Source organism: Ceratotherium simum, chromosome 7 (assembly GCF_057802395.1).
Source record: "Ceratotherium simum simum isolate JZ-2026a chromosome 7, ASM5780239v1, whole genome shotgun sequence".
Taxonomy (NCBI): domain Eukaryota; kingdom Metazoa; phylum Chordata; class Mammalia; order Perissodactyla; family Rhinocerotidae; genus Ceratotherium; species Ceratotherium simum.
The window spans coordinates 31,824,184-31,843,091 of NC_141906.1; the positions used below are offsets into that span (position 1 = coordinate 31,824,184).

General features: G+C 58.2%; 1 protein-coding gene across 5 annotated transcripts in view; it reads right to left on the reverse strand.

The window, feature by feature from the left end:
• Window positions 1-953: 953 nt before the first annotated feature.
• Window positions 954-18,908, reverse strand: part of GDPD5 (glycerophosphodiester phosphodiesterase domain containing 5) — an 85,296-nt gene continuing 67,341 nt past the window's right edge. For 4 of the 5 annotated variants that reach the window (XM_087433464.1, XM_087433461.1, XM_087433462.1 and 1 more), the window contains 11 exons: window positions 16,295-16,393; window positions 15,899-15,992; window positions 15,339-15,484; window positions 12,176-12,258; window positions 10,869-11,019; window positions 10,096-10,314; window positions 9,380-9,537; window positions 8,933-9,080; window positions 7,554-7,636; window positions 4,643-4,755; window positions 954-1,949 (listed from right to left, as the gene is read on the reverse strand). In XM_087433464.1, the coding sequence (XP_087289590.1) occupies window positions 1,801-1,949; window positions 4,643-4,755; window positions 7,554-7,636; window positions 8,933-9,080; window positions 9,380-9,537; window positions 10,096-10,314; window positions 10,869-11,019; window positions 12,176-12,258; window positions 15,339-15,484; window positions 15,899-15,992; window positions 16,295-16,393 (1,443 nt within the window). In that variant the 3' untranslated portion in view covers window positions 954-1,800. Of the gene's footprint in view, window positions 1,950-4,642; window positions 4,756-7,553; window positions 7,637-8,932; window positions 9,081-9,379; window positions 9,538-10,095; window positions 10,315-10,868; window positions 11,020-12,175; window positions 12,259-14,471; window positions 15,189-15,338; window positions 15,485-15,898; window positions 15,993-16,294; window positions 16,394-18,908 lie in introns of those variants that run through there. The other variant, XM_087433465.1, reaches the window with a different exon arrangement.

The window sequence follows — 18,908 nt, forward strand, 5'->3', positions numbered from 1 at the left end:
GGAGGGGCAGTCCTAGAGGTTAATGTGGGGGGCCCAGTCCGGGTTCCAACATTTGGAAGCAGTTTCTTTTTCTTTCCTCCAAGGTGTCAGAATCACTGAGACCCCAAGAATTCTTTCCAGAAGACCCCTGTTTGGAGAAGAGACACACCCCTTGGCTTTCAGGAGGCACCACTTTTATTTAATGCAGGCTGGAGCAGGGGTTCACCTCCTTCTCCCTTAGGACACACCCAAGACCACGCAGACTCGTAGGACAAAGATGGGAGTTACAGACCTGCCCTGACTCTGCTGCCAAGCCCTTCCCACAGGGGGCAGAGGGCAGAGGTCCAAGGACTGAAAGACAGGAAGGGACATCTATGGTCTCAGGGGCTGTATTTTAGCTTTCAGCCCAGGTGCCCCACTGTGGCAGGAATGGGGGTGGGCCTCTTCGGTCAGGTCCAAAGCCCTGAGAAGTCAAAGCCAGACCGCCACCATGGGGGAGAGGCATCTGCTGGCTGAGGGCCTGTCCCTCCATAGGCCAGGGGCTCAGAGCCTCCATGTGGCCGTGAGGGGACCTGCTAGTCCCACTGCCCAGCCCTGTATGGGACCCAGAAGCCCTCCCCACCTGCCATGCCATTCCCGCTGCTTATGGAAGGCGCATGGACACACTGGGGCCAGAGCATGCATGGGATTCTGGCCTTACCTGTTCTAAGTTGTGTCACCTTGGACGGTCATTTTAACTCTCCAGGACTGTCTCCTCCACCACAATATGGGGATACTGGTTCCCCCCCACCCAGGGCTGTTAAGGAACCCCTGGTGCCATGGTGACGCAGGGTAGGGCTCAGCCACCCCGCCACTCTCCCATTCATTTCTGAGAATGGTTCCTCCTCAAATGATGGGGCCCAAACTGAATCTCAAACCCAGCAAGCTCTGTCCCCACCCTCCCACGGACAAATCCGAGAGGACACATGTCAAGATGGCAGCATTAATCATGTTGGCCAAGGCCCCTCGGGCTCCCTCCACTGCAGGCTTCCTTGGCCACACGCCCACCCTTGTACATGCCCAGAACACTTTTCCCAGATGGCCCCTGCCCTTTGGCCACTGACGTGGAAACTTGAAGTCATGTCAGTCTGTGGACTCCAGGTCACTCTGCCCCAGAGGCCTGTTGGACACTTGGGCACAGGATCGAGCAGCCCTGAGCCTGCCCTTTTGGCATCTCTAGCTGCTCCTACAGGACATGGCTCAGGCCCTCTCCTGGGGCAGGGATGGCGGCGGTGGGAGGCTGGTGGGGGCGGAGGAGTGTCTCCACCACCACAGCAGGCTTTCTCCTGGGCCAAACCTCCTTGTGCTTTGAGATGGACTTGAGGAGCAGAGCTGCTGGCAGTGGAGGCCCTGCTCAGACCCTCAAGGCAGGAGAAACACAGAGAAGTCGGCTGCCTCACAGCATGGACAGGAGGACGGACACACGTGGGCATCCACATCCTCCATCCACAGGGGGCATGGGATGGCCCAGTGACCCATCAAAGCTTCCAGATCACGATGCAAGGAGGGCCTAAGAGGGAGGACCAGGCCCCGGGCCCCAAACTTCCCAGAGGGAGCCCCAGGCCTGCAGGGGCATCTGAGAGGCTGGAGTCCTGGCCCACCTGGGCCTCAGGGGAGAGGGGTGCCCCCTCCAAGAGAGGCCATGGCTGACAAGAGGCTGGAGCCAACGAGGAGGCCATGGAGCCAGCTCCCAGAGCACTCCAAGTCCAGATACGCTCCTGCCAGCTCTCCTGGGTTCCTGGTCTCCACGTTTGGTACAGGCTGGGACAGACAGGTCTTCAGCTAACGCCCACTCCGGTCTGTGAAGGTCTTGGCGCGGCTGCCCCTCCCTCGGGGGTCCACAGGGGTGGTGGCGCTGTTGGCGTATGTGTCGTAACTGTTGTCTGAACAAACAGAGAGCTCATCGGAGACCTCCATGCCATCGCTGATCTCTGTTGGGCCAGAGGGAGGCAGAATGTGAGTGGGGGAGGGGGAGTTGACAAGAATGGCCGCCAGGTGCAGTGGGAAGGATGGCCTGCACCAAGTCCTGGTCAGGCACCTGGAGGCTAATGAAACCACTGGGTGCAGGTTTGGTATTGAGCTCGGCATTCAAGGCCCCCCTTGGTCTCTGCGAACACCCTCAGTCTGCTCTCCCTGGAACTGCACCTTCCAGCCACAGAAAACCATCTGCACCCTCCTGAGCTTGGCACCCCGGGCACTTACTCTCCTTTGTACATACTGGCCCCTCTCCTGGGAGTGACCTCCCCATCAACACCCCCTTTTCTCAAAATCGGGCCCAATTCTTCTCATCTCTGTTATTGCAGCCCCCTGAAAGCCTCCCCTGAGCCCCCTCAGGCTGGGATGGGGCCTCCTCATGGCCACCCTAGCCCCTGCTTCCACCTGTCCCATCACATCCTGTACTGTCACTGTCTGTGGCCCCCACTGACTGGAGCACTTCAAGGACAAGTGAGGTCTGGGCATCGGTGTCCCCAGTGCCTGGCACAGCACTGGACACAGAGCAGAGGCTCAGGAAAGGTCTGCTGAGTGGAGCTGAGCCCACCCTGAGGGGACTCAGGGTGCGTTGGTGGGGCTGAGGGTCTCTGGGGAGGACCTCTCAACCTGGAGTGGGCAGGGGGTGAGGACTGTGGCCCACTCCTCAGGAGGTACTCAGTCAATGGCCTTCAGCCCTGCAGGAGAGGCGGGGGCTGGATGGGCAGAACCTGCCAGGCCTAGGGGCTGGCCTCCTGCCTTCCATTCATTCTGCCTGTCCCTTCTGACTTCTGCAGGCAGGCACAGTGCAGGAGCCTGCGGACCCCAGGTGCCCTGGACTGGCCCTTCCTTCCAGGAGCTCCCCAGTGTGGTCAGAGGGCTGTGGGACCCCAGGGGAGGCACTCCAACCCAGCCTTGGTGCTCAGGGAAGGCTCCCAGGAGGAGGAGGTTTTTTTGAGAGAAGGTAGGAGGAATGTAAGTGCCTCACAGGCAAGAATCTGTATCTAGGCACCTAAGACAGTGCCTGGCATTCATCTATTGAAGGAATTAATAAAAAAGGAGTGAATAAGTAAGTGGATGTGCACATGATCCTTGGAGCCAGCCCCAAACCCACAGTCGCCCCCACTGGCTCCCGTTCATTCAAGCAGTGTTGACCAAGCACCCCTTGGCCGGGCGTGGTGCTAACCCTCACCAGTACCCCATGAGGGAGAGCTAGCCCATTTAACAGGTGGAGTGTGATGCTGAGGGAGGTTGGATCATGTGCCCAGTTCACACAGCTAATTGAGGACAGAGCTGGGATTTGAATCCAGGTCCATCTGGCTCCTATCTCTCTCTCAGATCTCTCCCGTCTGTTCCCATGCCCAGGTCTCTTGCCTGAATTATTGGTTTCCTTGCCTCTGATCCACCCTCCACACTTGTTATGGGTTGAATTGTGTCCCCCAAAATTCGTTATGTTGAAGTCCTAACCCCCAGTACCTCATAATGAGACCTTATTTGAAAATAAGGTCGTTGCAGATGTAACTGGTTAAGATGAGGTCATTAAGGTGGGCCCTCATCCAATATGGCTAGTGTCCTTATAAAGAGGGGAAATTTGGACACAGATGCATTCTGAGAGAATGCTGTGTAAACACGAAGGTGACCGTCTACAAGCCAGGGAGAGAGGCCTCGACCAGATCCTTCCCTCATGGCCCTCAGAACGAACCGACCCCGCCAACACCTCGATCTTGGACTTCTAGCCTCCAGCACTGTGAGACAATAAATTTCTGTTGTCTAAGCCCCTCAGTCTGTGGTACTTTGTTACAGCCCTATGGTAACAAACACAAATCTGCCCACGACTCTCTGCTTTCAGAATGAAGCCCGAGCTCCTGATCGCAAACTCGAGGCCCGCATGCCTCCCCAGTGCCATCTTGGGGTGAGCCAGCCAGAGGCCTCTCCCCTCAAGCCACATGGAGTCAGACTTAGTTCCTGGTGCCCCGGCAAGCAGTGCTGCCTCACTTCCTCTGAACACAAGCTGTTCTGCCTGGAATGCCCTTCCTTCCCTCTGCTCGCCCAGCCCTCACCTCAAACCCATCATCCAGGCCCATCCTTCCCCTTTCAGCTACGTCACCTCCTTGCAAAGTGGGCCCTCAAACCTTCCTCACTGCCCCAGGGAGCTCTGACCACTTTCTCCTCCTGTGCACCCCACTCTGGCTCAGCATCCCATCTGTTAGAGATCGAGTGACACCCAATTTCCCATGTGTTTGTTTATCCAGCTGCCTCTCCATCAGACTGGGAATGTCAGCAGGGGTGGGCAACAAGCAGGGGTGAAATCAATATTTGTGGGGTCTCTATGAACCAGGCAAAGGGGGATGGGCCTTCAAAGCAGACTCCTCCCCAGCCCCCACCCATCACCCCTGCCCACCACCCATGGGGCTGACACTGAGCCAAGGACCTGGAGTTCATGACTGCACGTGGGCGGGTATGTGTTTCTGTATGTGTACGGGGGCCTCCATTTGCCTGGAGGTGGGCGTGAAGCTGGGTGGGTATATGTGTGTCCATGCCGAGTCCCTGCCTGTATGTGCTGCGGGTGAATGTGTGTGCACACACCTGTGTGCACGTGTGGGGTACAGAGGACCAAGCCCAGGGCCCGTCTCAGCCTGTCTGCGGGGCTGCACACCTGAGAAGATGAGCTTCTCCTTCATGATGCTGACGTCTCGGCTGGTCCGGCGCACCGCAGCGCTCAGCATGATCTGCTCAGGGTTGTAGCTCTGTATGCCACCCAGGCGCCACCTGCAGAGATGGCCCCGCGGGCATCAGGTCCTTCACCCTTCCCTGGAGCAGGGGTCCTGCTCAGTCCAGAGCTTCTCTGGTTTGGGCCTGAGGGACCAGCAGGACTCTTGTCTGACTGTACCGATGGGGAAACTGAGGCCCAGAGAAGGGCAGAGCTGGGGCTTGACTCAGTTTGCTGACTCAGCCAGGGCACACCTGCCTCCCTCTTACCTCCGGAACCCCAGATCCGCTCCCCTTGTCCAGGAAGTTGGGTGGAGGTTGGTTAGTTCTGTCTCAGGTGCCCCCAGTTATACACCTGGCTCTCTTTAGATGGGACAAACCTGGGGAGGGGGCGCTTAGCTGATGACCCGCCCTGGGGTACACACCAATCTCGAGGAGTCCCCGCTGATGTCTCCTACAGCTCCGCCATCAGGACCAGGCTGAGCGAAGCCAGTGGGGAAACCCCAGAGAGGAAGGGAAGGAAAGCAGGGAGGTGAGGGAGACAGCGGGGGGCGGAGGGGCTTGTCTTCACAGGTTCACAGGGCAGGGGGGTTAGAGAGACTTGGGGCGGGGCCTGCTGCTCTGTTCCAACATCCTGGAAGAGTGGGGTGTACATTCTCTGATGGAGAGGGACAGGCTGGGGCATTAATCCCTCTGATGGCTGAGGCAGGAGCAAGGTGGGCTGAGAGGCGGGCTGCACAGGATGTGCAGGGGCCAGGCAGGGCCAGGAGGTCTCGGGTTCCTGCGCCCAGCCCAGGGCACTGCTTTGCTGCTGCACTTCCTCCAAACTAGCCCCAAATCCCTGGCCTCTGAATTTAGACTCTTCCTGCGACCCAGACAGAAGGATTCACTGGCCCCCACCCCAACTCCCACCAAGAGAAGCGGGCTCAGCTCGGAAACAAGGACCCAACGCCCCAGGGCACTGAGCCCTGCTGGGCTGGGTGGAGGGAGCCCAGACTCCAAGAGAAATCAATTATTTCCACATGGGGTCAGCGCAGCAGAAGTGGACAGACAGATGGACAGGCAGACGGGTGGGTGAACGGAGCAGACAGACAGGGGGAAAGCATGAAGCAGAGGGGAAGGCAGCCTGTGCTCTGGCTGGGCTGGCCGCCCCACACGTCCTTGAGGGCAGCGACTGGGTCTCTTACTTATCACTGTGTCCCTGGCACCAACTGCAGTGCCTGCTGTGTGGCGGGTGCCCCTAAGTATTTGTTGAGTGAATGAATGGAAGAATGAGGCCCACGGGGAAATGATCTTTTCCCCCCAGGGTCCCTTCCTCCCTCAGGCCTCTCCTGACCCCCAGGAAGACAATGACACCGCCCTGGCTATATGTCAAGCAGGCCCAGCATGTCCATCCCAGCCCCTGGACCATCACGGGCCAGCCTCCCCAGCACACTGGGGGCTCCGTGCAGGAAGGCCTGACTCCTTGCGGCAGGCCCCACCCCGGCACCAGCCAGCACACATGGATGTCTGCCGCCCGAGAGAATGGAGGAAGCACTGGGTAGATGTGCCTTCGCTGGGCTCAGTCCCACAGCCGGGGAGCAGTTTCTCCTCCTAGAAGCTGGACGGTGAAGCCGCCTGACCCAGAAGCGCCTAACGCACTTGACCGAGGGGGACCTGGATCCCCAAGACCTAGGTCTCATCTTGGAAATGAATATTAAACCCAGAAGGAAAGTGTCAGGCAGGGTCTCTGCAGCCAGCACATCTAGGACAGGAGGCTCAACCACTGTAGGGTCCTCCCCAGGGGGAAGCGGGGAGGCTGTGCGGATGGGGGGAGAGGGTCGGGGCAGGAGTCAGAGACAGGAAGTGAAAAAGAGATAGAGATGAGGGAGCCACAGAGACAGAGAGAGTGAGCAATGGGAGAGGCAGACCCGGAGAGGAGCAAGTAACAGATGGGAGAGGAGAGACAGAGCTCGGTGGGGCGTGTGCTGGGCAGTGGTGCCCTGCGAGTGCCAGAGGGAGATGCCAGGTGAGCAACCTGCAAGGAAAAGCTGGTTCCCCGTCTGTAGAAACAGCAGACAGAACCAAGAGAGCAGAGGGACACACACGGCAAGATGGGAAGAGAGAAGGGAGGACTGGGGGAGAGAAGGGGAGGGAGCAGGCTTCCGGCGAGGGTGGGTGTCTGGGAGGGTGGCCGGTGGGGAAGCCTGACCTGGGCACTGGGCTTGGTGTGAGGAAGGTTTTCAGAGGGAACCGGAGAAGGGAGTGGCAAGGAGCGGGGAGAAAGAGGAACAGGAGGAGGAAGCCCACACCAGAATTACCTGATCAAGTGATAGCTGTGAGATGCCAGAGTGCAGCAGAGAGAGGGGAGGGGGGAGAGGAGGGACATGCGCCGGATCAGAGCAGGATGGGACAGAGAGAGAATGTCAGTCAGGAATAAAACACCGCCCGGCAGGGCCCTACACCCTCCCCTGGACCAACCCCACCTCCCCACTACAACCACCGTCCCAGCTGTCGTCTGAGGGGTGGGGCGGTCTCCAGCAGGGCACGGGCCAGTGCCGAATGCTGTGGGAACCCATGCCCTGGGTAACAGGTGAGGAGGCAAGCCGGAGAGGCGCCGAAACTCGCCAAAGTCCACACAGCAAATCTCGGCAGAGCTTGGCTCTGGGATCCGGGCTGGGTGTGCATTCCAGAAGCCACCCAGCTCTGGCTGAGGGGGATGGGCTGGGGGCCACTGGGAGTCCTCCTTCTCCCCTGAACAGGGCCACCTGGCCAGGCCTTCTCCTAGCTGAGGACTCAGAAGGTTCCCCTGGCTGGGGTAGGGGCTGAGTCTGTCGCAGGGCAGGGAAGACCACGGAAGGTGGCCAGAGCCTACTCACTTCTGGAGCACGAAAATGCCAACGACGAGGATGAAGGAGATCAGGTCGGCGGTGACCCACATGAGACAGTACTCGTCCGGGGGCTGTGGACAGATGGCCCGCGGCCAGCTTCCAATCACAGCTGGTCCACACTGGGGCTCCAGACTGAGGGTCCAGGGGCAGGAGGACCCCATGTCACCATTGGGGAGGGGCAGGGTAGAACCTGGAGGGGCTTAGGGGCTTGAGATGATATTTTGTAGGAGTGGGCTCTGGGCACTGTGGGCCTGGGGTCTGGAGTGTGTGTGTGTGTGTGTGTGTGTGTGTGTGTGTACAGGATAAAGAGATCTGTGCAGTGTTCAAGGTAGAGGTGGTGAGTATTAAGCCTGGAGGGTTTGTGTGTTTAAGGGGCCTCAAAGCAAGGGCCGAATAACGAGAGACAAATGGATGAATGCAAGGTTGTGGCGTGACCAGCAGGTGCGCAGGTGTGTGTGTAGAGGTGTGTGGCACCCCTATGGGTGTAAGAGTCCATTTGTCACTGCAGGGTGTGGAGCACGGGGGCTTCCCCTCCAGGGACGACAGGAGGACCAGGGAGGGCACAGCCTCCAGTGCAGCCAGGCCTCGACCCTCCTGGCTCTCAGGTCAACTGTGGAGGAGGGGCGGGGTCAGGGCGAGGATGGGGGGCACTTCTTACTGGTGGCCAACTCCTGTGGCTTGAAAATTCAAGTGCGCTCATGGCTACTGCTGCCACAGTCAGTTATTTCCTCTCACTCTGAGCTGAGCCCTCGGAGGTTTTCAAGGACAATGGGCAGGTGGATGGACATAACCATCCGTAACCTCAATCCGACTCACTGACCCTGGCCCTGTCTTAGCCGTGACGAGACCCTCTATCTGCCTTTCACGTCCTCAGGGAGGTGGCAGTGGGAGCACAGGAGGGAGGTGAGGGACTCCCCAAGCCCCAGTGGCAGAGCTGGGACTGGGACTCGGGCCTGTCTGCAAGTGCTCAGTCAACCAGGTGAAAAATGGTTGTATTCCTGTATTCTCTGAGCAGATTTGCATGTTCCCTATTGTTGTCCTGTTACCCTCTATTTCCACAGATTTTCCTTCCTTTAAAATGACACGAAATAAACAACCCCCAAACCAAAAATCCCAAGTAGTTGTTTATTTCTCAAGGGCCCTTAAGTGATGCTTCTCTCTCTGTGGGTCAGGCCCAGGTTCCTCCCACCAACCAGCACCTTAGTGCAGACCCCAGAGGCCATGGAAATCCTCCTTATGCCTCAAGCCTGTCCCCCCACCCTGTGCTCCCCCCACCCTGAGAGCTTGTGGCACGGCTGGGGCAGGCCACAGGCAGCACTCTGCCCTTCCAGGTGCCCTGTGCCCCCCCCCACAACCCCCCAACTCACCATGATCCAGAGGGGGGAAGGCACCTGGGACAGGGTGTGGGAGTTGTCGGAGGTGACGGACGGGACCCCCGCGCACCACAGCAGGGAGAAGAGCCACGGTGCGTTGACCGTGTAGAGGTTCACGCTCAGGTTCCAGGACGCATAGTCCCTGTGGGGCAGCGTGGGGAGCCTGTAAGTTCCAAGCCCAGCGTGGGGAACCTGTAAAGCATGTCCCCTTCACAACCTCATGCCATCCTCACAACGGTCCCCAGAGGAAGGAATCTCTACTCCCAGAGGGCTCAGCTCAGGTACAAACCCAGGTCTGCCCAATGCTCACAACCTCTCCTCTTTGAACCAGGAGCCCCTGTGCATCCAGCCCAGATGTGCCCAGATGTGTGAGGGTAACAGGAATGGGGGAGACTGTCTCCCTCTCCTCTGGGTGAGCCTGGGGTGGGCTGGGAGGGGCACCTGAGCTCCTGGCGGGACACCTGCGTGTAGCGCAGGTTCAGCCGCTGGATGTGGCCTCTCCGCAGGCTGGCAGCCGCCTCCTTGGAGCCGGACGTCTGCTGGAAGCCAGGAGCCACCTTCTGCACCAAGGGCCTCTGCCTATTAGGCAGCCACATGACCTGCAGGCAGGGGGCGCTGGCTCAGATTGCTCTCCTGTAAAATGGGGTTAGGGTGTCTACCCCCCACAGAGCCCCTGGGGACTGGCACACAGTGAAGGCTCCCACGTAATAATCATCATTAGGGGCCCAGCAAGGCTGCGAATTGCTCTGGCAGCAACTCTGGAAGTTTCCCCTCTAGGCTCTTGTCACAACGAGACTGATAACCCAAACAATTGCTCTGCACGTGGCTACCAACGTCTAGTGTGCTGTCACAAGCTGGTGTCGGATTCCTCTGATCCCCAAATATTACACCACAAGGCTGTGGGCAACGCATCCTAGCCCCATTTTACAAATGTGGAAGCTGAGGTCTGGAGAGGGGACACGGTGAGTTTACACTGGGGCAGGACTCCGGCCACGCCGGGGCTCCCTGGGGGCGGGGCAGGGCTCCTTCAAGGGCCTGGGGAGGGCGGGGCTTCCTGGGGGCGGGGCTCCTCCAAGAAGCTGGGGAAGGCGGGGCTCCTCCAAGGGGCTGGGCGGAGCTGGGCTTCCTGGGGGCGGGGCCGGGCCGCAGGGTCTCACGTGGTGCTGGGGGAAGCCCGAGCGCAGCAGGGCCTCCAGCGTGACATTGAGGAAGCTGCCGCGGTAGGGGTGCTCCCGCGGCGGGTCGCGCAGGTTGAGCAACAGCGTGGCATTGCCCTTGGCCAGCTCCAGGAGCTCTGCTAGGCTGCAGATGGACTGGTTCTGGGCCTCCCTGTGGTCGGAGGGCGACAGGGAGCTGGCAGTCCAGAAGGGGTCCGTCTGGAAGAGACAGGGACACGCATGGCTGCGTCACCAGCCCTTTGGGGCACCCGCGTGCCTTCCTGGCAACTGAGCGTGGAGACCCCTGCGCTGCCAGTGCTTGCTGGTGTGTGCATCCAGGCAAATTGACGGCTGTGGCCCTGCGAGGCCTCTAGGAGACCCCGATCCTAACCTCTCTTTCCCACCCTGCTTACCAAAAGAATCGCTTGCGGGGACCGTCTCCCAGACCCAGCACACTTCTCCTGTAGCAGCGTTTCAGACCAGAGAACCAACCTCCCCCTAGAGTTTTACAGAGTTAACAATTTTAACTATTAACTATTATCATCACCATCCACTTTTTCTGTTGGGGGGGACAGAACCAGAAGAAGCAGTGACAACTATGATATCCGGGCTGCAGTGGCAGGAGCCCAAGGAGGCCGCTTACCAGCCTGGCTGTGAGTCAGGGAAGCTCCGGAGTGGGGGTCACCTGAGCTGAGAGCCGCCCCCGCCCCCTCACTCCGTAGGGTCCCCGCCTGTGCTTTCTGTGCCTAGGACGGGGACAGGTGCAGCCAGACCTTCAGGAACCACTGGCCGGCATTGAGCCTCTGTAGGACAGTCCAGTTGAGCATGGCGGCGGGCCTGCGGGCGAGCTCCGGGAACTCCTCCTCCACGTTGGTGGTGCGCCGCAGGGTGGCGTCATGCATGAGGAAGGGCACGCCGTCCAGGCTGCGGGAGGAGGGAGCCGCCGAGTCACTGCCAACCCGGTCCCTCACCTGCCCACCAATGATCACCCCCCAGACACACAATCCCTCCCCATCTACTTACACCAACCCACCGTGGGACCCAGGCAGGCTCTGCCCCTCTCTGGGGCTGCGGCTCCCCATCTGCACAGGGAGGACAGTGGGCTGCTGCTAAGCAACTCTCTCTGACTCTTTCTCTGAGGGTCAGATGGGCGTGGGGACTGCTGAGGAAGGAGGGCTGGGCCTGTTCTCTTAGCAACCTTGGAATGTAGGTGCTACCTCATTTGATAATGGGGAAACTGAGGCTGGGAGAGGGAAGCACCTAGCTCAAGGCCCACAAGCCAGTAAGTGGTGAAACCTGACCTAGAACCCAGTCCATGTGATGCCGTAATGAGAACAGTGCAAACGCAGGCCCCTTTGACAAATTCCACCCCACCACCATCCTGGTCTACCCCACAGGGGCTGCCAATAGCTCATATGGTGTGAAACAGTAAAAGACATCTGTGCCTCCCTTCCTCAAGGCATTTTACCACCATCTGCTAGAAAGTTTTGATAAATACACAATCCTGTGATGTCTATACTGGGAACAGTCTCCTCATATATGTGGTGTCCTTGTTCAGTACACAACCTGCACAACTATATCTGGCAGCCCTGCTCTCTCACCTTCTCAGAGATAATCTGTTATGAGATTGGTGTGGGTTCTTCTTGCCCTTTATACTAATACATACCTATATATCTACATATAGAAAACGTATAAATTACTTTTATGTGGTCTTTTAAAACATAATTGACATCAAGTGAATGTATCGCTCTGTGATTTGCTTATTTCTTAGAGTGTTTGAGCTCCATCTTGCTAAGCCATATAGATCTAGTGTTTCCCTCAAGTGGATCTGTGGCAGGACTCCAGATCCCCACCTTCCACCACTGCTTGACCCAAGAGCGTCTGCTCTTTTCTCTACGTTATATCCTGGAGTTTGGCACAAGATTTATTTGCACGAACAGGGTGCCTGCCCTGAAGTGGATATCCCAGCCTCCCCTCTCCCGTCTCCAAGGCTCTGGGATGGGAGTTCCTCCAGCAGAGACCTGGATGTGGATGCAGCGGGGACAGGAGGAGGTGCCATCCTCTCAACCCCACCCCCTACCTGATGGTGACGTCAGCCTGGAGTCCATACAGCTTCTGCTCAAGGGCCTTCCGGAAGGACATCAGCGTGTGCTCTGGGGCCAGCTGGGGAGGAAGAGGGTGGTGAGGGGAGGGCAGAGATTTAGCTGCTGGGCCCCTCCCCAGCCAGCAGAAAATCTTCCACGTCGGGAGGCTGGGTGGACCCTTCCACGAAGTAGCTGTGTGACCTTGGGCACCCACACAGCTGCTCTGAAACTGTTTCCTCATCTGTTAAATCATGCTGCCTCACGAGGTTTTTTGAGGGGAGGGGAGGGATACAAATGCCTGACATATAGCTAGCACTTAATAAGTAGTAGCCATGATCATTATATTATCACTGTTGTATTCCAGGCACTGAGCTAGACACTGGGGTGGGAGCGCTTTTTTACAGCCCTCTGCCTGATGGCAGTCTTAGGCTAGGGCCAAATGCCAGGTTTCCTCCTGGTCGCACCCTGAGTCCAGGTGGAGATCCCAGAGGGAGAGGAGAGGGTAGATAGCATGGCAGAGTTTCAATGGGGTGACCAGATACCTCATCTTTACAGACCATCCCCTGGACTGTTAACAGAGACTGAAAACCCCTAGCATGTTGCCTGATAGACAGTAAGTGCTTAACAAATGACAATTGTTAACCCTATAGCACATACATCAGAAGACCCTAATTCTAGCCTTGACTCTGCCATTAAATAGCTTTGTGACCTCATGTGCATCTCTTTCTCCTATGGACCTCAGTTTCCCCATTTGCCACTTCGGGGCATATATTCACTGTTCTCTGAGGGTCCTTCCAGTTGGGAGAGTCAGGGTTCTAAGTCTCCCTCCCTAGTTGTGTCTGGTCTGAGGACCCTGTCATACCCATTGCTGCCACTGGGGGTCAGCACCATACCAAGGACTGGGCTAGAACCAGGCACAGGGCAGAAGGGATGGGGTGGAAAGGCTCCCCAGGGCTGAGCTCATCCCTGGCAAGTCACGCTCATGCCCATCTTCTCTCCCTCTGGCCATGCTGTTTCCCAACGTGTAACATATTTCCTTCCTCTGGGAGGCAGCCTGGCCCGGAGGAGCCCACCATGGCAAGGGCTTTGGAGCTGACTGAGAAGGAGCAACTCCACTTCCCAGTCACCGCCCTGGGCCATCGCCTCACCTTCGGGAACCTCGGTTTCTTTAGCTATAAGGGCCAATGCTATCAAGCTCATAGGTGAGCTACCAGACACCAGCGGTCTCTATAAGGTGAGCTCCTTTCTTCCCCTTTCCCTGGGGCACAGCAGCCTTGGGGAACCTACTGTCCCCCAGTCCAGTGGGCTGTGTGAAGCCCCACCCAGAGGTGGAGTTCCCGCCACCTCACTCTAAATGTCCTGGGGCCAGGCCTCCCATGAGTGACCACCCAAGAGGTACCAGTGCTCCCTCCCCGGTGGCTGGCGCTGCAGAAGGTAGACTGTGGATAGACACAGTGGGCGGAGCAGGGGCTGCGGAGACCTTGGGGGGCAGAGGAAGTGTCTGGAGGGGACAGAGTCTCTTTCACATCAGGTCTCCCTGGGTTAGGTGCTGGCCTCCTGGAGAAAGAGGCGTGGAAACCTGGCACTATGTGGACCCAATGTGGATCCTGATTTTAAACAACTCAACTGTAAAAAGATATTTTTGAGATGACAAAGGAAAACTGAACATGGATTCTATATTAGATAATAATTAGGAATTAAAAATTTTCTACTAAAAGAACAATCCACGCTGGGGCCTTGCCCCTTCCCCTTGCCCCCTCCTCCCCTGCGTCAGGTCAGCACACCCTCTTGTCCCCTGGCCCCCAGAGCAGGTGGGGTGGGTAATCTGGGTCACGGAGGGAAGAGGAGCTATCATCTGGGCCCCCATCTGTGGGAAGGCTGCGCTTCTCATTTATCATCATAAAAGCCACAGCGTGAGGCTGAGGGGACCAGCAAGCCCCCGGGACACACAGGCAGCATGTGGTGAAACTAGACCCCAAATCCTGTCCCTGACTCCAAAGCCATGGCCTGTCTAGCTGGTTGCCTCTAGGAGGTGCCGGGACCAGCACGGGGTGTGGTGGGAGGGCACTGGGGCCAGCTCAGGGGCACAGGCCTCTGAGCCTTCCTTATATGGCAAGAGGGTACAATAAGGCCCACCATACGCAGAGGGGGAGGACCTTCAGGGTGATTCGCAGCCCCATCAGACTCAACTCCTTTTAAAACAGTGACTTTGTGAGGCCCCCTTGACTACCCTGAAATTCAATGACACCGTGGAACTCCCAATCATTGTGAGCACAGAGAAAAAGCTCTCACCAAGTCCCCAAACGCCCCCTGGGGGAGGGGAGTGGTACTGCCTCTGCAGAGAACCAAGGGTCAAGGCGTTGGTGGCTGAAGAAACCTTTGTCCAGAGAAGGGGGAGGGCCTGCCCAAGGTGACAGGACCGTCCACTTCTTCCTCTGTGCGCCAGGCTCACAGCTGGGCTGGCCACAAGGCTAACTCCTGCTTCTCAGCCCTCGGCGCAGGACTCGCACTATCCCAGACGAGGAAACCAGGCACAGAGAAGAGGGGAATGAGTCCGGGCTCCCACAGCGGCCAGGGGCTGAGGAAGCCTGGCTCTGGGGCCCCCTCTCGAGGGAGGGTCCACTGCCGGGTCACGGCACGTCAGTGGAGTAGCAGGGCACTGACTTTGACTCCTTCCTCTCTCTCCAGTTCAGCCCGGTTCACCTGTCTGCCCCTCAGCAGTGGGCTCTGAGCTGCACTCGCTTTCCCGCCCCCAAAGCCTGGCAGGTTCTCCTGGTGCCTCATCACAGCCATGGGCCGTGTCTCCACCCCACACCCGGTGTCTCTCTCTCCTGGGCCTTCCTAATCCATAACCCGGCGGTATCTGGCCGGCCTAAAGCCCTCCTGCGTCTTTCCAGGGCTCTCGGGGTAAAAGTCCAATCTTTTTAGCAAGATGCTTTCAGGGATCTTCAGGATTTGATCCCATCTAAGCTTTCCAGCCTTTTCACTAATCCTTCCCATATACCCCTCAAAAGGGGTAAAAATTGTTGCTATTATTACATTACATGTATTACATCCATTTCCCAACAAGGTCTTCCCCCTGGGGTCTTTGCCCATCTCCCTCCAGAGTGGCAGCTCTGCCCCCACCCTGGTCTGTTAGGACCCTCAGATGGCACTTACCATGGGGGCCCCGCGGTGGCCGATGAGGGCGGGCTTGGGGCCCAGGTCCTTTTTCTCCATGATGCAGGGAGAGGAGATGGAGAGAGGGACCAGGTAGAGGGCAAACACCACGGCGAAGAAGGTACAGAGAATGGCCATCTGGGAGGCTGCAGACACGGGGTGTGAGTGCTGCCTGGTGGGCCATTGGGCTCCCACCAGGCCCAATCATGAGCCCTGGGCAGGTTGGGAGGGAATGCTGGACCCCTCTTCCCTCCACCTGTCAGGATGCAGATGCTCTGAGGGACCCCGCACCAAGGGCAGCCCCCATTCTTGCTGGGAAGGTGAACCCAGCCTCTAACTCAGACACAGACACAGAGATACGGAGGAGGAAACAAGCAAGGCCGACCGAGGCTGCAGCCCTCTATGGAACCTGTGGGCCACTCTGGACCAGAACCCCCCACACTGAGAGTGAGGGCCCACCTTATCCCCAGGTCACCCAGGTAAAGTCCGGGTGAGGACAGGACAGCTGGCCTTGGTACTTGGAGGGCACAGGGGGGCAGGTCCTGCCCAGCTGTACTTACAGGACCGCTCTGCGCGGGCAAACTGTCCTGCCACGACCCAGGAGAGCGCGGTGACGGCAGCCAGGGCCCCCACGTGCAGGAACGGCGCTGTGCCCTGGTGTGTGGGAAGCAGCAGGAAGAACTATTGGCTCCCAGCCGCGCCCAGACCCTCCAGTCACCAACATCCTGACGGCCTATCTCTAGCCACGGGGAAGGCAACTCTGTCTGCATTCTTCAACAGGGGAAACTGGATCCAAACTGGGTTATAGCCCCCTCCCCGCGTCTGACTTGCTAGGTGACCTGGACCCCTCCCTGCCACCTCTGGGCCTTGGTCTGGAGAAACAGGAGCGACAAAAAGGTGCTGCCTGTTTTGAGGGTCCTGGGGCAGCAGCCGCCCTGCCCCCTGACCCCACTCACCTGCAGGGAGATGAGCAGCACCTCCCACTCGTCCTCCCATAGCTGGGCCACAGCCGACATGGCCACCACCGTGGACACCAGGATGACCACCAGTCCTATCTGGAAGGGGAAGAGCCACCAGACAGAGGGTCAGAGCAGGGTCAGAGCATGGACAGTCCGAGGGTCCCCAGTGTATCTGAGAGAGGGAGAGACTGAGAGACAGACAGTGGAGAAATGGACAGAGCAAGAGAGGCCGGCAGGGAAGAGGGGAGCAGGAAAGAGACAGGCATGGGCTGAAAGAAAGCCAGACAGAGAGGACAGTGAGAGACAGAGGCAAGAGGAGGCAGGCAGACCCAGCAAAGAAGGGACCGAAAGAGAAATAGAAGGGAAGATGGAGAGGAGACAAGGTGAAGGAGCTGGGTTAAGGTGGAGAGGCAGCCCCAGCGCTCAGCTTCACTGAGGGTGTGAGAAGGGAAGACACTCCACAAATGGGAGCCTCCCCTGGGCCCAGCAGGTCATCCATGCCCTCACCCAGCAGCCCCAGCAACCTTTCATCCAGCACAACAGATGAGGAAACCGAGGCCCCACTGAGAGGTGGGCCCAGGTCTCAGGGGCAGGAGGCTGACGAGCTGGGTCCCCTGCAGGAGCCTGATACCCAGTCCCTCCTCGCATACCTGGCTGGGCTCACAGCTGCACATCAGGCTGGAGAGGGCAGTGAGGCAGGCTCTGCCCCAGCCGCCCTGTCAAGGCATGCTCTCTGCTCCAGCCTCTGAGCTTCCAGCTTTGTATGTGTTTATGGGGGCTGCCCTCTCAGCAAGAGAAAGCAAGGAGCACAACTCTGATGGAGGACGAGATGGAACCTTCACAGGACAGAGATCTCTGCGGACAGATGGGATCTGAAACACCTCATGCAACACAAGATGCTCCCTGAAATGAAGTGAAGTCTGGTTTCGGGCTACTCAGCCCCCATCGCCCACCTTGAGTCCTGGCTCTCACCTTGCCCACCTTCCCCGCATTACTGGGCCGGCCTCCTGAAGCCCAGGTCCCCCCTCTACCCCAAAGCCTTCGTTCATAGCCCCCATGCTCCGTAATGGGCCATCCAGGCCGCCACAGCCTGCTCCCACTGCCTTCCCACCGCCGCCTCAAGCTGATCTCCTGCCAGCAGGGCTCTCGCCCTCCTTCTCCTCCTGCACTGCCTTTCCTAGAGCTCTGTAGCTGCATTCTGAGAAACCTCCAGCAACCGAACCAGCTCTAAATTGAGTTTCTAGATGGTGAGGGCAGAGACAGCAGCCCATCTATCTGGTTCCCTGCCAGACAGGGAAGGTTCATTCTGGCCTGGGATTAAGTTTTCCTTGGGAGGTCTGTCATCCCAGCCCATCAGCCTGGAAACGAATGTTCCAATAAGAAGCAGTAATAAGGCTGAGATGGGTCGGGGCCTTTACGGACTGTGATGTGCCGGCCTGGGGACACGGGAAGGGGAGGAATGCAGGGACACGGAGGGCCTGAGTGTGCCGGGTCTGGGGGAGGCACTTCCCATCTTCCTCGTGTTTACTCCTGTCTCGTCCCAGGTGAGGTGTTACCATGTTCATTTTTCACAGAGGCAGTGGGGCTCAGAGAGCATAGGGTCTGCCTGCCACGCAGCTCTGAGGGGATGGTTCCAGAACCAACCCCATTCTGCCTGTCTCAGAGGTCGTGCTCTTTCTGGGACATCACACTGCAGTGATGCTGGAGCCCAAGGAGTATCCTGACCATCCCTGAGAATCCCCCCTCAACACGCAGGCTCCCTGCCCGCTGCGGCCCCCTCCAGGCAGGCCCCGGGCCCAGCAAGTGTCTCGGAAGGGCAGTTTCCGAGAGCATCTTATTACAATATTTAACCGCTAGTGGAAATACTGGCAATAAAACTGATTCCCCATCATCCTAATGCAATTAGAAATTTTATTCTCTCTGAGTTTTTCAGTGGCAACCATTAGGCTCAGCAGCATTATTAAAACATTCAGTGTCTGTGGGATTTCCCCCCACACACTGTGTCCTTAAGCCACAGTAACAGCACAGACTCCCAACAATGGGACCCCCATTCCTTAAACCTGACTCAGAGGGTTAAATCCCACCCAGAAGAGTGGGTCCTCTCTGAGAAAGCAGTCTTTGGTTTCCTGTGTGGTGGGACTGTGGTTTGTGATGACAGTGGGAGGGACGGGGGAGACAGGAGGGACATCGTTCATTCAGGGAGCCTCGCTTGGGTGCGGGGCCCGAGAGGAGGTGGAGCCCAGCCTTGCAGAGGTGAACAGGGCGGCCTCTGGGGGCGGCTGGAACCTAGGTTCTGTGGTCCACATGGCAGATGGTTGGTGCAGGGTTCAGGGCCGCACTTGAGTCACATCCCTTGGGGACTCTGCCTAATGGGGGAGGCTAACCTCTCAGAGCCTGTTCCCTGGGCTGTGAATGGGGAGAGTGAGGGCCGCCTGGAAGAAGCTTGGGAAGAGAAATGAGAAAATGCAAGAAGTGCTGAGCACAGTGGCTGGCACCAAAATAGTAAGTGCTTACTAAATGTTAGCGGTATTGGGGCCAGCCCGGTGGTGCAGCGGTTAAGTGTGCGCACTCCCCTTCCACGGCCCGGGGTTCGCAGGTTCGGATCCCAGAT